The sequence below is a fragment of the Oncorhynchus keta genome, chromosome 29 (assembly GCF_023373465.1).
Source record: "Oncorhynchus keta strain PuntledgeMale-10-30-2019 chromosome 29, Oket_V2, whole genome shotgun sequence".
Lineage (NCBI taxonomy): Eukaryota > Metazoa > Chordata > Actinopteri > Salmoniformes > Salmonidae > Oncorhynchus > Oncorhynchus keta.
Window position 1 is genome coordinate 47,252,347 of NC_068449.1, and position 15,273 is coordinate 47,267,619.

Consider the following 15,273-nt stretch of genomic DNA (forward strand, 5'->3'; position numbering starts at 1 on the left):
TGAAATGTTTCGTACTTATTTGAAGTAAAGGGTCTGTTGACATGTTGGAAAAGATTAAATGTCTACAATTTCTGTTTAATTTGTCAATATTCCATATTTATTCATTGATTTTCTGGCCACCATTGCTGTGGTTACATGTTCAGTACATGTATTGACCAGCAAACCCACTGCAGCCTACCTCACTAGCTTACTCTCCATCCCTGCTTTGGACAATTTATAACATGACTCTTGTATTTTGCCCTTTACCTTTATGGTTCATGTAAAAACGTGTGAGATGAAAATTAACAAACCAAAGGGTGTGCAATGTGTAGGCCCACTGAGTGGACATTCTGATCCTTGTTTGAAGTCAGTAGGTCCCATGACCAAGGAGCTATTGAAATGAGAAAGTTTGAAAAATGAATGTAAAAACGTGTGAGATGAAAATGAACAAACCAAATGGTGTGCAATACCAAAAGGTCAGTGGACACTATGAACCTTGTTTGAGTCAAGTAGGTCACATGACCAAGGAGCTATTGAAATTCGAATGTAAACAAAAGTTTGTACTTTGTTTATGCTCCCTAACTAATTCAACTAGGAATACAACATTTTGCTCACATTTCCACAAGATTAGTAGCTTTGGAAAGCGAATCAATGTCCAAATCGTGACAATAAGACCTGTGCAATGTTGTGCGCAATTTTTCCAACATCATGACAAGTATTTGGAGTCTGTGGCTCAAATGGCTTAAAAGCTATTGAGGTTTGAAAGCGCGAATATCCAACTTGATTTTACCTCGGTATTCATAAGTAGTAGCGATCTTCAAGGCCCAAAAACTTTGCTTCGCCAACCGAGAGAAGCAGGCCCAAGATCTTCTCTTCGAAGTGCAAGTCTAGTTTGAAAAGACCTTGCTGGTGGTGCGTCAGATGCTCATTCATCGTTTGCCTGAAACAATCAAGTTATTCACTAAACATTCGTCTCTCCTGATACACAGGGTGACCCCACTTTACGACTTCTGCCAGTGGTCCTCCCAACACCAGTCTACAAGACATGAGACCAGAAAGTCCTTCTTTTACTTTAAATAATGGATAGGAATAGGAAAATTGATGTGGAAATGAGATGATATCATTTGTAAAACTTGAATGAAAGGAACAGCATTCCAAAATATGTTATGTATCACTGCACACTCCTAGACATTAGGTAGGTTTCCATTCAATTTCCGACAGATTTTCATTACGAATATTCCAAAATATGCACAAAACAATAAGCGCATTTGCCCGCTGGAGATATGTTTCCATCAAACAGACTTTTTGCAGATCAAAGTCTGTGCATGATGAAGGAGTGCACATACAAATCACTTTTGCTGTTAAATTCCCATGTACCTAATAAAAATGTTTAAAAGTTAAATGGGTTTCCATCACATTTTCAACTCTATTGATGGTTTTGTCACAACTGCTGCGTTATATAGCAAATGTGCCCACTGGTTTTAGCACAGCTCGCACATACAGTGGAGGTAGGCTATCTACATCATGAGATTATTATGGATAAGAGCGATATAATTTTGTCAATCGGCGGCCAGGAATCAATCATCATGTCACCAGAATAAGACCCTCGATATTTATTGGAAAGGAGCATCTTGCACATTCACCACCCTGTGAAATTCATCATAATTTATTTAATCTGTAGCCAAATAAACTGCATGCGTTCCCGAGTTGTAGTGGGAGGAGTTTCCACTTAGCGTAGCAAATTTAGCAGAGGAGGGAGAGATGAGCATCCTGGAGTGCTGGATAGGAGGGAGGATGTAAATGATGCGTTGAATGAACCATTTACCATAGCAGAGGTGAAAAGGGCAGTAGGTAAGGCTGGGTTAACTTCACCTGGGAAAGATGAAGTGTGCTATGTTATGTTGTCCCATCTTAATGATGAGGCACTGGGTAAGGTTTTGGTGTTGTACAACACAGTGTGAGAGGAGGGGAAACTACCAGGTAGTTGGAAGGAGGCAGTAGTGTTACCAATCCGGAAGCCCAACGAGGCCAACAAGCTATCGTATCGCCACATACGTGGGTTCAAGAAGGGAAGGGAAACTATGGACCCAGTACTCTGCTTAAAAGCAGATGTCAGGATGGCTCATGTGAACAAGGAGACTGTTGTAGCTGTCTTTTTTTATGTGGAGAAGGCATATGATATGATGTGGAAGGAGGGGTTGATAAACAAGCTTGACATTATGGGGGTAATAGGAATAACAAAGGATTTCCTGTTTGGATGGTCTATCTAGGTGAGGGTAGGAAAGTTTCTGTCAGGCAGCTACCTGGTGGATAACAGGTACACCACAGGGGAGCGTGATTAGTCCTCTTGTTTTCAATCATGATCAATGATGTTTACACTCAGGTACAGACAGATTTTTAGGAGGTTGTTATTTGCCGATGATGAGGCCTTATGGAAGAGTGGAAAAAATGTGCCATATATAGTCAGGAAAGTACAGGAAGCAATTGATGAGGTAGAGCAGTGGGCATTAATGTGGGTATTCAGGTTCTCTGTAAAGAACTCAGACAGTGTTCTTTACCAGGAGGAAGGTGGGAGATGAGGTATGCTTGAGGTTATATATGGGAGAAACTTGGAGAGAGTGGGGGTCTTCAGGTTCCTAGGGGTGTACTTTGACACTAGACTGACCTGGGCAGAACACATTGAGAGAGTGGTGGGAAAGTGTATACGCTGGCGTGCACCACACTAGTCGCACGCGCCAATGAGCATCTGCATTGCCAACGGCTAAAGTAGAAGACAGTGCTATTTTCGATGCAGATCTCGCTGCGATCCCTGCCTCTCCTATCCCCTCATTGGTTTATAGAAGCAGCTACCCAAGTGCCATCTACTCATTGATTACACCCAACGTGGGTGACTGAAAGACGAACAAGGTCAGTGCCGGTAATGCACCAAATTTATGAAAGTTGCCAATTGCAATATAAAGTCAAGAGAAGAAAAGGCCTGGAAGGAATAGAGATGACTAGAAACGATTCGGTTGACTGTTTTATGTGTGGATTAATTGGCGGAGTAAAGGACGTTGTGCATTTCAGGTAAAATAACAACTCAATGTTTATATCCCAGAACAAATTAGCTGGCAACAGCAAGCTAGCTAAATAGGACAAATTAGCTAGCAAGTGCAAGCTAGCTAGCTAAATTACCATAAATGTTGAATGTTTTTCTACCTGTCCCCAAATTAATATAATTGGTTCAGAGTTTGTTTTGATATTTTAACCTGCGTGTCATGATCGCGTTTGGTGTGGGGGGACAAAATACATTTATGCATGATAGCGCACAATGGCACACGTGCGCAGACGGTTTGGGTTCCGTGTAAGAAGGTGCTAAATGTGATGCACTGTCTGACAGGGAAGGAGTAGGGGGCTGGGCATTCCTCATTGAGGACCATGTATGATGCATTGATCCGATCTGTAATAGACTATGGCAGTATAGCGTATGGTTCAGCGGCCAGAACATCATTGGAAAGGCTAGATGTCATACAGGGCCAAGGACTCAGAATATGTAGTGGGACATCGGACGTCCCCAGTGGAGATGGGGGGGATATACCATTGCAGATTAGGAGACAGCAGCTGGCAATGCATTATTGGGTCAACCTACAAGGACATGGGGTGTCTCATCCTGCAAAAGGGATTTTACAGGCATGCTGGGAACATGAGCTTTGGATGGGTGTGTAATGTCCAGGCGAAGGAGATGGGACTGTATGGAAGGGAGTTTAGTCTAACGGTAGCGATTCCTGTAAATCCTCCATGGCTACTCCCGCCTCAAGTAGTTGATCTAGAAGTGTTGGAGAGATTACAGAAAGATAGGGAGGGCGTTGATCCATCTGATTTGTTTAAGAGACATCTGGATACTTTGTGGCCATTTACAGTAATGGTTCAAAAGATCCAAGGTCAGGACGCACTGAGTCAGCATTTGTAGTGCGGGTATGTGGTGTGGAAGTCAGAAAACATATTACAGATTATCTGGCTGTATATAAGGCGGAGCTGTTGGCCTTGCAGTGGGTGGAGGAAGTCAAGCCAGACAGAGTAGTTATTTGCTCTGATTCATGTGCAGTGTTGATGAGTCTCCAGTCCTTTCAGTCACATAGCAGACAAGATCTGCTGTATGAGGTGCTACAGATGGGTATACAGATAAGATTTACTTTGGTCCCAGCCCATGTGGGGGTGGAGGGGGTATGAGCCAGTTGATGTACTGGCTAAACAAGCGCGTAGAAGTAGGGATGCTGATGTTGTAGTTTCAATGAGCAAGGCAGAGGCAAAAAGCCTGATATGGACAGTGATGGTGCAGAGATGGCAGGAGCAGTGGAATAGAGATACTAAGGGCAGGCATTTATTTCAAGTACAGAGGAAAGTCGGGGAGGGTAGGACAGCAGGAAGAGATAGAAGAGAGGAGGCTATATTTACAACATTAAGGGTGAGACACAGCCAGTTGAATAAGACCTTACATGTGATAGGAAAGCATCCAACAGGAAAGTGTCACTATTGCCAGGAAACAGAGACCGTGGAGCAGTATCAGAGGGAAAGGCTGAGAGCGAGAGGCTGAGATCTAGTATGAGGGAGATACAAGACATTAGTTTAAAGAATACATTGAGTAGGACATCATTAGATATAGTCTCAAATATTTAGTTGTCTTTTTTAAGAGCAACAAGGGCTGGCAGGTAGGATTTGGATTTTCCCTGCCCTTGGCCCACACTCTAGTACAGTAGGTGACAGTAATGGGCCATAACGTTGGATGCCAACCACCGATTAACCCTCGCCGAAGAGTTTCCACTACCATTTCTCACATAATTAATTTGAATGACACAGACAGATCCCACCATGTCGAATGAACATTGTCAGTAGGTATTTTAAAAAATTGTACCGGCATGTCATGTTTCCATCAGCCCAGTCAGGTAATTCATCCACTTGCATCAGTGGTTAGCGTTGTGTAAATGAACCTATGAGCCCCAAATGAGTGGAAGATGTAGGCATCAAACGGGGATTGGGTGTTGATTGATATAAATTGCTATAAAGTATACAAAATAAATTGTGTGTGATGGCAGTTATTACTTAAGTAAGAGTCACTAGTCCATGTCCTTTAGTAGTGATCTTCATTTGTAATATTTTATACTTGTCTAACAATGTTTTAACTCGAACCCAAAGGTAGACCATTATTGTATGGCAAAACCACATGGCGTGTGTGTGTGTGCTGTCACCTAAAATAGCTGAAGAGTGTCAGTGCATGTGAATATCTATTGATCAGCTCTGGCACTATCTTATAGATGGACCTGTGTTAACACCACTTAAAACATTGCAATCTGAGGGGGCACATCCAGTTGAGCTTCGTCTTTAGTCTGATGTTTGGACTGTTTGGTTCATGAAATAATATAAATACATTTTAATAATCAATATTATCTTATGAAATCTTATCTTGTGAAATAACACATATTTAGACTAGTGCTTTGTTTCAATGTGCTATTTAAAAAATGAATATATTCTTGTACATTGATCATTCTCTGGCATTCTGGGATGTATGTTCTGAAATGCAGGCAATGCAAATTCATTATTCAACATTGTATCTTGATTGTGTGTGTAGGAAAGGGAGGGGGTGCAAATGGTATAGACAGAAAAAATATGCAAGCAACATTATAATTGGGATGACACTGAAAATAAGGATTACATAAATAATTACCCAGCTGCTGGGTCAATCCCCCAACCTAATGTTCTGTGTTTATGACCAATCCAACACACTGGGTTGTTTAACCCAGCAGAATAGTCTAATTTACCTAGCAGTTGGGTAAAGCACTCAACCCAAGGCGCTGGGTTAGATGCACAACTCAAACCCGCTGGGTTGAATGAACCCAATGCTGTTTTTGGCCAATATTGACCCAGCGCTGGGATCTCGAAATTACTCAAATTTGGGTTCCAGCCGTGTATTTCATCTGCGCATGTGCACCAGCCGAGTGAGCCACCGTCTTTAGAGCGAATTAAATGCGTCGGAAACAACGGAATGTATAGGTCTTACAAGTAGTTTTCACATACAAACGTTATATGTCCGAACTCGGAATCAAATATGCCTCCCAAAAATAAAGTTCGCTGTGGTAGAACGTTTACTTTGATCGCCGATTTTCTGTACATCAGAGTGCCATCAGGTAGCCTAATTTCAGATGCGTCCATGTAAACTGCATTATTAGGGAAATCGTTCTTCTCGTTTTAATCGAACTATATTAATCTGATTGTCCGCAATAATCGTATTATTGTGTGCATTGAACCGCACTCATTGACCTGATGGCCTCTAAAGCAGTGTTTGGCCACCCACTCAGTTTCCAGTGACCGATTCTGACACATCCCAGGGAAAGAAGAGAGCAGGACCACACCTCCAAATCCTTAGGGATTGGCAAATTGTGTGTAAAATGTTTTTTTCCCCCCACTTTGAATCCCTGATCTTCAATGTGTATTGATCCCTACTAACCAGCTTGGTAAGAGCTAGGCTTGTGCTGATGACCATTAACGTGTTTTCTCTGCATCTGGTCTCACTGAGATTGGATTCCCAAAGAGACATGCTATTCAAATCAAATGTATTTATAAAGCCCTTCTTACATCAGCTGATATCTCAAAGTGCTGTACAGAAACCCAGCATAAAACCCCAAACGGCAAGCAATGCAGGTGTAGAAGCACGTGGCTATTCATCTGCCCATGATTGCATTATCTTAGTGTAAGTCGATCCAATTGATATAGTACTGCTTCTAATAATATAATATACGCTTGTAAAGAAAATAAAATCCTTTTAACTAGCATTTTTTTCAGATGCAAAGCCCTTGTGTCCTGATTCAACAGAACTCCCTTGGTGAGTCATGTAAAGTTTCTCCCCCTTCTCTCTTGCTTATTCTCCCTGTCGCTCACTCAATACACGGTCAGTGTATGAAAAGTCAGCAAACTCAAAAGGTTGATGGTCCTCTGGAAGTCCTAAAATATGTCCACGACCGCCGTATTGGTGGAGGACACAAAATATGTACAGTGCCTTCAGAAAGTATTTATACCCCATGACTTATTCCACATGCTGTTGTGTTACAGCCTGAATTCAAAATGGTTAAAAAATAATGTTTCTCACCAATCTACACAAAATACCCCATAATGACAAAGTCAAAGCATGTTCTAAGAAATGCTCTCTAATTTATTGAAAATGAAATACAGAAATATCTAATTTACATAAGTATTCACCCCCTTGAGTCAAAACTTTTTAGAAGCACCTGTTGGCAGCGAGTCTTTGAGGTTTCCACACCTGGATTGTGAAACATTTGCCAAATATTCATTTCCAAAATCATCAAGCTCTCTCAAATTGGTTGTTGATCATTGCTAGACAACCATTTTCAGGTCTTGCCATAAATTTTCAAGCAGATTGAAGTCAAAACTGTAACTCGTCCACTCAGGAACATTCACTGTCTTCTTGGTAAGCAACTCCAGTGTAGATTTGGCCTTGTTTTAGGTTATTGTCTTGCTGAAAGGTGAATAAATCTCCCAGTGTCTGGTGGAAAATAGACTGAACCAGGGTTTCCTCTAGGATTTTGTCTGTGCTTGGCTCACTTCCATTATTTTTTAAAATCCTGAACTCCCCAGTCCTTAACAATTACAAGCATTACCCATAACATGATGCAGCCACCACTATACTTGAAAATATGGATAGTGGTACTCAGTAATGTGTTATATTGGATTTGCCCCAAACATAACACATTTTTGCAGTATTACTTTAGTGCCTTGTTGCAAACAGGATGCATGTTTGAATATTTGCATTCTGTACAGGCTTCCTTCTTTTCACTCTAATTAGGTTAGTATTGTGGAGTAACTACAATGCTTTTCATCCATCCTCGGTTTTCTCCTATCACAGCCATTAAATTCTGTAACTGTTTTAAAGTCACTATTGGCCTCATGGTGAAATCCATGCATGTATATTTTTAGTGACTGAGTGTATTGATACACCATCCAAAGTGTAATTAATAACATCACCACGTTCAAAGGGATATTCAATGTCTGCTTTTTTATTTATCCTTTTTTTTTTTGTTATCTACCAATATGCAATCTTTGCGAGGCATTGGAAAACCTCCCTGTTTTTTCTGGTTGAAAATTCACTGCTCGACTGAGGGACCATATTATCTGTATGTGTGTGATACAGAGATGAGGTAGTCATTGAAAAATAATGTTAAAGACGACTATTGCACAGAGTGAGTCCATGCAACCCATTATGTGACAGTATGCACATTTTTACTCCTGAACTTATGTAGGCTTGCCATTACAAAGGGGTTGAATATTATTCACTCAAGACATTACATTTTTTATTACATTCATTTATTACATTCCCGCAAAAATATAAATCCTCTTTGACATTATGGGGTATTGTGTGTAGGCCAGTGACAAAAAAATATATTTTAAATTCAGGCAGTAACAGAACAAAATGTGGAAAAAGTCAAGGGATGTGAATACTTTCTGAAGGCACTGTAAATGGCTCCTAGCCTCCCATTCATAGGCTACTTTCTGTCCCTGTATTGGTTATAAAGCACTGTCTGGTGTATGCAGAAAAGGGTGAGATCAAATGTGATGTATACTAAAAAGAGATTCAATGAAAGTCAGAATGAAGAAAGTCAGAAGGTCAGAATGAAGTCCCATTTTGTGTTAACTAAATAAAACACGTTTCAAATACACCATATGAAAACCACACCTACACGTCTCAGCAAAACATCCGCATGAACTTGATAAACTGCATTAATTTTCTCATTAAAAGTCTTGAATATAATTAAGTAGTTGAATGGAAGTAATGAAACAGGCATTTGTGAACATCAAATAGCCTACACAGTACAAACACAATATATATCACACAATGTCTGGATGCAATATTCTACCCAGGAATATTAAACAATCAGAAATCATTTACTCTCGTTATTCCACATGCATCTGTGGATCTTTTCCGCTGACAACAATGAAAATGAATATTGTCTTTAATGCTGGGTTTGCTCTAAACATCAGAAGCTATCAAGTGGAATGGTTACTTTCTATGCTATACAGTGGAATGTTTTTTCTGCTGGTGTATCCTGAGGTATCTCCTCTCTGAGAACCTCTTCCCACAGTGCGTACAGGCAAACGGCCTCTCTCCTGTGTGGACCTTCAGGTGTCTCTTCAGGTTCGACGAGTGTGAGAAACTGGCCGGGCACAGGTGGCAGCTGAACGGTTTCTCCCCTGTGTGGACCCTGTGATGCCTCTTCAGGTCACCAGCCTGGGCGAAGCACATGTGACACTGGGTACAGCTGAAGGGTTTCACCCCTGTGTGGACCCTCTGGTGGATCTCCACCTTCTGGAGGCAGCTGAAGCTTTTGTTACAGAACTTGCAGAGAAAAGGTTTATCTTTACTATTGCCTGATGTGGCTCCCCCTCCCTGAGTCTCGGCTCTAGCCCTGTTGTTTGAGTTTAATACCTGATCGGAAAGCCCCATCGACATGGACACTGGGTCGCGAGGCCTGAGCTTGTGTAAAGGGGAGTGGGTCGAAACATATGGATTTGTCTCTAAACTTTCCCTGTAATCTAATAAATCTCTGCCTTGTGAGTGTCCTTCTCCTAAGTGAGTCTCGTCTACATTCCATGTCAGAGGAGCGTCACCCTCCACTTTCACAGTCACCTCATCTACGACTATAACCTCCCCTTTCTTATCTAGGCACCCTTCAGAGTACACACTACTACTGTACTGGTTCCAGTCCCCTCTAGACAGATCAGTCTGTCTCTCTAAACCCAAGGGCATGTTGCCAGGGTCCATCTCTATAGTGTAAGAACAAGACGGATCATTGCCAGTCTCTAACACGTCACCTGCGTCCCGATGGGAATGAACTGTCCTTGGGTTTGGATTACCATGAAGTAAATACTCTGAGCCGGGAGCAGGAGGACAGCCCAGTGGTCCCAGCTGCAGTCTCTCTGTGTCTAAGCTGTGGTCAGATCCTGTGTGTAAAAGCCTGTGTGTTAAAGTCTCTGTGTCTGTCTCTGACTTGAGGACGGCGTTTGGTTTTCCACTGAACTCTGTGATGCTGCATCGAGTAATGGGCTGGGGTGAGGTGGCGATTATCTTTGTGGCTACAGGGGGCACTACGCCAGCCTCTTCTCCAGTCTGGATGTCTCTGCTGTGTCGTGGGTCCTCCTCTCCTTCAGTCCTCTCCTGCTTGACCAGAGATGATCCTCCATAACCTGCAGCCTTTGCATCTGCAGACTGACAAGAAGAAAGGAGGTTATTATCAGTACATGAGTTGGTTAATTCAACTGCCTCATGTTGTCGTCATAAGCTCCCCTTTGGCAGATAAATAAGAATGTACATGTAAGCAAGTGAATAGCTGAGGGGAGCCTTTCTGAAATAAACAGGCCACATTTGATGTAGTGTAATTTTTATGTTACTATGACACTAACCTCTATCACAATAACATGCTGGGTTGAGGTTCCACTCTCCTCATCTACAGCTATGGGTTGGTCATCTCTCCACAAGACATGTTCTGCTGGCTTCACAAAGCTCCTGTAGCCTCCAGTGAGATGTCCTCCATCTAAGAGAGTGATTGGGGGGAAAGGGGTGGTTAAGTTAGCTACTGTCAATGCTCAATGATATATTGTACACTATTGACACTGTCTACAATTGGCAAGGATGTAAGCAGGGCTGGACTAGCACATCTGGGGCCCTGGGGCACCTACAGTGGGGTCCGAAATTATTAACACCCTTGATAAATACTGAGCAATTTAAAAAAATGGGGAAATTATATAATTTTCTTACAATTGCTCAGAGAGAGGTTTTGTTTAACAAGTCATAACAAAATGTACACCCGTTTTCAATTCCTTTCAATACTCTACCTTGCGAGGATAACGGCGCATAGCCTTTTTCTAAAATGTTTTATGAATTGGAGAACACATTGAGAGGGATCATAGACCATTCCTCCATACAGAATACTTCCAGATCCTTGATATCCTTTGTCTGCGCTTATGGACTGCCAACTTAAATTCAAACCAAAGGTTTTCAATGGGTTTCAAGTCCGGAGACTGTGATGGAAAATGTTGATTTTATAATTCTTTGTGATTTCTTTGTGGATTTTGATGTGTTCTTTGGGTTATAGTCTTGCTGGAAGATTCACTTGCGGCCATATTCGAGGCAACCAGGTTTTTGGCAAAAAATTCCTGGTTATGGGTAAAGTTCATGATGCCATTGACCTTAACAAGGGCCCCAGGACCAGTGGAAGCAAAACTAACCCATAACATCAAAGACCCACCACCATATATTACAGTAGGTATGGGGTTATTTTCTGCTCATGCATCCTCATTTCAACACCAAGCCCACCACTGGTGTGCCTGGCCAAAGAGCTCTATTTTCATGTCATCCAACATATGTAAATGCCTGGAGTTTGCTAAATGGCACTGGCACTTGGATTGGAACCGGTGCTTTGGTCAGATTACATGAAAATAGAGCTTGTGCATGCCCGTTCGGTAATCCGGCTCTGGATATCAGGTAATAATTCTCATCAATCAATCAATAGCATATCATGTTCCATGCATCACATTATTTTAATTGAGTATGACAATAGGAAATTAAGTAAATCAAGAATCTGGTTAGAATATGATATTGTGTATACAAGAATAATTTGTTCTTCATTGACCTGCCTGGTAAAATAAAAATGTTTTTCAAGATAGCTAAGTAATTAGGGGAAGTATGGCACACTATCCAAAAACTGACCAAGAACCAATTCTGGGCAGTGGTGTGAAGTACTTAAGTAAAAATACTCAGGCAGACAGAATTATGGTACAATTCACGCACCTATCAATATAACGCAATGTCATTCCTACTGCTTCTGATCTGGCGGACTCACTAAACCCAAATACTGAGTTTGTAAATTATGTCTGAGTGTTGTAGTTTGCCCTATCTGTCTGTAAAAAAAATACAAATCATGCTCTCTGGTTTGCTTAATATAAGGAATTTCATGTATAGTATTTAAGTATGAATATTGAGTACCTTTTTCCATTACTGTACTTCATGGAAAACTCCAACCAAAACTATATTTTGGTATTTGTTTCATTAGTCCATTGTTGATATATGCAAAACATTTTGGGACTGTCAGCAATCAAGATTTCAAACACAGCCGGTATGATGCATTTTGTATTTTAAAAAACAGATACTTTTAGACTTTTGCTCAAGCTGTATTTTACTGAGTGACTTACACTTCAATTTGAATACTTTTCTATCGAGGTATCTTTACTTTTACTCAAGTATGACAATTGAGTAATTTTTCCACCATTGATTCTGGGCAAGATATCTAAACACATGCGCAGTGGAACCTAGCTAATTTCCAATACATTAGAAATTATTTCACTACAGAGGCAGCAAAACTGTACTTCAATGTTATGCTACTCCCCTACTTAACATACTGCTTGACAAGTTGGGCCCAAGCTTGCTGTACAACATTAAAAACCCATTCAGTCTGTCTACAAACAGGCTCTCAAAGTGCTTGATAGACATCATCCCTGTTACATCCTCAGATCTGAGAAACGCTTGTGCAACACACCAACACACCTGGCCCCCCCTCAACTTAGTACTTTTGTGAAACAGAAAACCCAAACCCATGGTAGCAGCCACAAGGTCTCCCATGAGAAGTGACAGTATAGTTAGTTCCCTTAAGGAAAAGCACCTTTAGTCAAACTGCTTTCTCTGTGAGACCTTCCCATGTCTGGAACCTACTGCCATCAGAAACGAATAACTGCACCATCACAAAAACATAGAGACATGGCTAAAGACAATAAGACTTGTGAACACAATCCCTGGCTGTGTATTGCCGCTTTCCATATTATCTTTTGTCTGTAGCTTGTGAGGTGTGTAAACACTGTTTGTTGCTTTTATTTATTGTGTTTTGTTGCTTTTTGTGCTACGTGTGGCTTGTCCTGTGTTGCTTTGCATGTGCTCATTGCTAATTTCGTATCTGTATTATAATTAGCCGTCTGACCAAAACCGGCACTTTTACTGAAACGATGATTAATGTGCACTGTCTCTGTAAAAAATAAACTCGACATTCTGGAAAATGTACCTCTTGACATTCCTCTGTATCGGTCGAGGATCTTGACACTACTGGGACGACTGTCGAGGACGCGCTTTCTCGTTGTCCTCTCGGAGCGCTCCCGTGCCACCTTCAGTTCTAGTTGCTGTAGTTTCCTCCGCATTGCTCTGTTTTCTTTTTTGCTTTTAGTTATTTCCAAACGAAACACTGCATAGTCGTCGTCTACGAGTTTACAGATATCTGCCACGGCTGCATTTGCTAGCATCTCCATGATGGAGGCTATTTGAGTGTGAAAAAACATACAGTTAGCCATTGTTAGCGTTAACTATAAAATATCAACCAAGTCCTGTCTACAACGAGAATGAAATACTACCTGATGTAAGTATGTGATTATGTGCAGTTAAGATTCATTTTGATATCTAGGGTGTTAATAAACGACTAGATAAATTAAAACCCAAACGTGTAAATTGTTCTTCCGTTTACACGGAAAATAAAATGTCTCATTGGTTGGCGTCATAGCTCAAAGGGTGTGGTTAAATGAAAGGTTTGGGCGCTGTTCTTTGAAATACGGCACAGTTTATGAAATTATACATGAAATCTCCTATGTTCAGCAGTGTTGGGGAGTAACTAATTACATGTACTCACGAACACACGCATTTAGTGGCGTGTATTCATGGATGGTGAAGTGGCGTGTATTCATAAATTGTTGTTGGTATTGTTTAGTTGTCACTGTATTAGACTAAGCATAGGTGATAAGATGATGTTGAAATGGTGCTGGAATAATGGAGGCTGCTCCTGTTTTCTTTGCGACTTGCGGTAACTCACTGCGGTCCTATATCAATAGTTGTTTATCAGTCCAAAAATGTCGGAAAAATTACCTTGCTTGACCATGCTGTAGGTCATGTAACTGTTACATGCAATATTTTTTGTGACTTCACCATAGAGTTTTTGTAATGAAACAAATGTGTGGTTGAATTCATTCTGTTTTCTCATTGAACACAGGTGCAAGTTTAAGTTTGTTCCATCTGAGTGATTCTGACCACAAGTCAGAGACCACTGATGACACCAAACGCGTTTGATTGATCCATTTTGTCTTCTTCTAATGCCTGTTAAGGGGAAAGTAATCCAAAAGTACCAAAGTAATCATATTACGTTACTGAGTTTGGATAATTGTAATGGGAAATATTAATTAGTTGTGTCCACATAACTGAGTATTTGACTAACCTTGTAAAACTGTCATATTATAATCTCCTGTTCTGATTATAGTTCTGTGTTACAAACCAGCTTGCTTCTGTGTCCTCGTATAGATAAAAGGAGAACTGAAAGTCCTGCCCAAGAACAGGAATCTATTAAGATATGTGCTTATCACCCAATGCTTCCTAATTCGGACTGACTGTGCTGTGTAACTCTGTTATTCTCCTGAGCTCAGAAAAATAAAGAATCTTACTTTGACTTGGAATCCAGCAAATCCTGATTTTATAATATCCACCACATAATCCAAAAGCTACATTACTGAATACAAATTTGGACAAGTAACTAACAGATTACACAGAAAGTAACCCACCAAACCTGATGAACAATATCTTTCAAGCTGAGAACAGACTTCTTTACAAAAGAACAGTGTGTCGGCGAGAGTAGAACATAACAGTAAGGTAAATATTTAACTTGTTCTAGCCCAGGTTTACTGTCTCTCTAAAAACAGGTATTTACTCAAGCCTGTTTCAAATGATAAGTTAACAAAGAGTTAATGAGGGGTATGTGGTTAATTGCCCTCTTACCTCAAGACACTTCACATGATAACTAATATGTCAGCGCTAAAGAATGGTTCCCAGATATCCCAAGTGTACATCTAAAACCACACTTCTAAGATTTCTCCCCATTGTGGACACTCCTATGTCTGATAAGGTTACTCAGGAAAGAGAAGCGCTTGTCATATAGTTTACACTTGAAGGGCCTCTCCTTGGTGTGAACGGAGTGCTTCTTCACATAGTTTGTCTCAGCGATGCGCTTTCCATGCGTACGGCTTGTCAGCGTCCATCCTAATGCTCGGCCTCCCACGTTGTGACCCAATGACACCCCAGGAAGTAGAAGCAGGAGATACCACCAATGTGGTTAGTCCTTGAGCTCCCTCCTTGACCTCTAGCCATTGTTTGGGTGTTGTTGGTATTGTGTGCTGTGTTATAGGCTAGGTACCCCTTGTGGTGAATGCCCATCCTGACCATGTCTGTAT

General features: G+C 41.0%; 2 protein-coding genes and 1 long non-coding RNA gene across 7 annotated transcripts in view; 2 read left to right on the forward strand and 1 right to left on the reverse strand.

The window, feature by feature from the left end:
* LOC118361908 (zinc finger protein 143-like) overlaps positions 1-14,019 on the reverse strand; it is a 209,066-nt gene extending 195,047 nt beyond the window's left edge. The window contains exons 1-3 of one of the 3 annotated variants that reach the window (XM_052485298.1): positions 13,074-14,016; positions 10,426-10,556; positions 8,177-10,231 (exon numbers count right to left, since the gene is read on the reverse strand). In XM_052485298.1, coding sequence (XP_052341258.1) covers positions 9,038-10,231; positions 10,426-10,556; positions 13,074-13,356 — 1,608 coding nt within the window. In that variant the 5' untranslated portion in view covers positions 13,357-14,016 and the 3' untranslated portion in view covers positions 8,177-9,037. Of the gene's footprint in view, positions 1-8,176; positions 10,232-10,425; positions 10,557-13,073 lie in introns of those variants that run through there. The other 2 variants (XM_052485299.1, XM_052485297.1) reach the window with 2 other exon arrangements.
* LOC118361903 (gastrula zinc finger protein 5-1-like) overlaps positions 1-15,273 on the forward strand; it is a 388,384-nt gene that overhangs the window by 176,169 nt on the left and 196,942 nt on the right. The gene's annotated exons all lie outside the window — the stretch shown is intronic.
* Positions 13,273-14,497, forward strand: LOC118361987 (uncharacterized). The gene is made up of 3 exons (XR_008085489.1): positions 13,273-13,421; positions 14,046-14,182; positions 14,351-14,497. It is a non-coding gene; the product is annotated as an uncharacterized LOC118361987 (long non-coding RNA).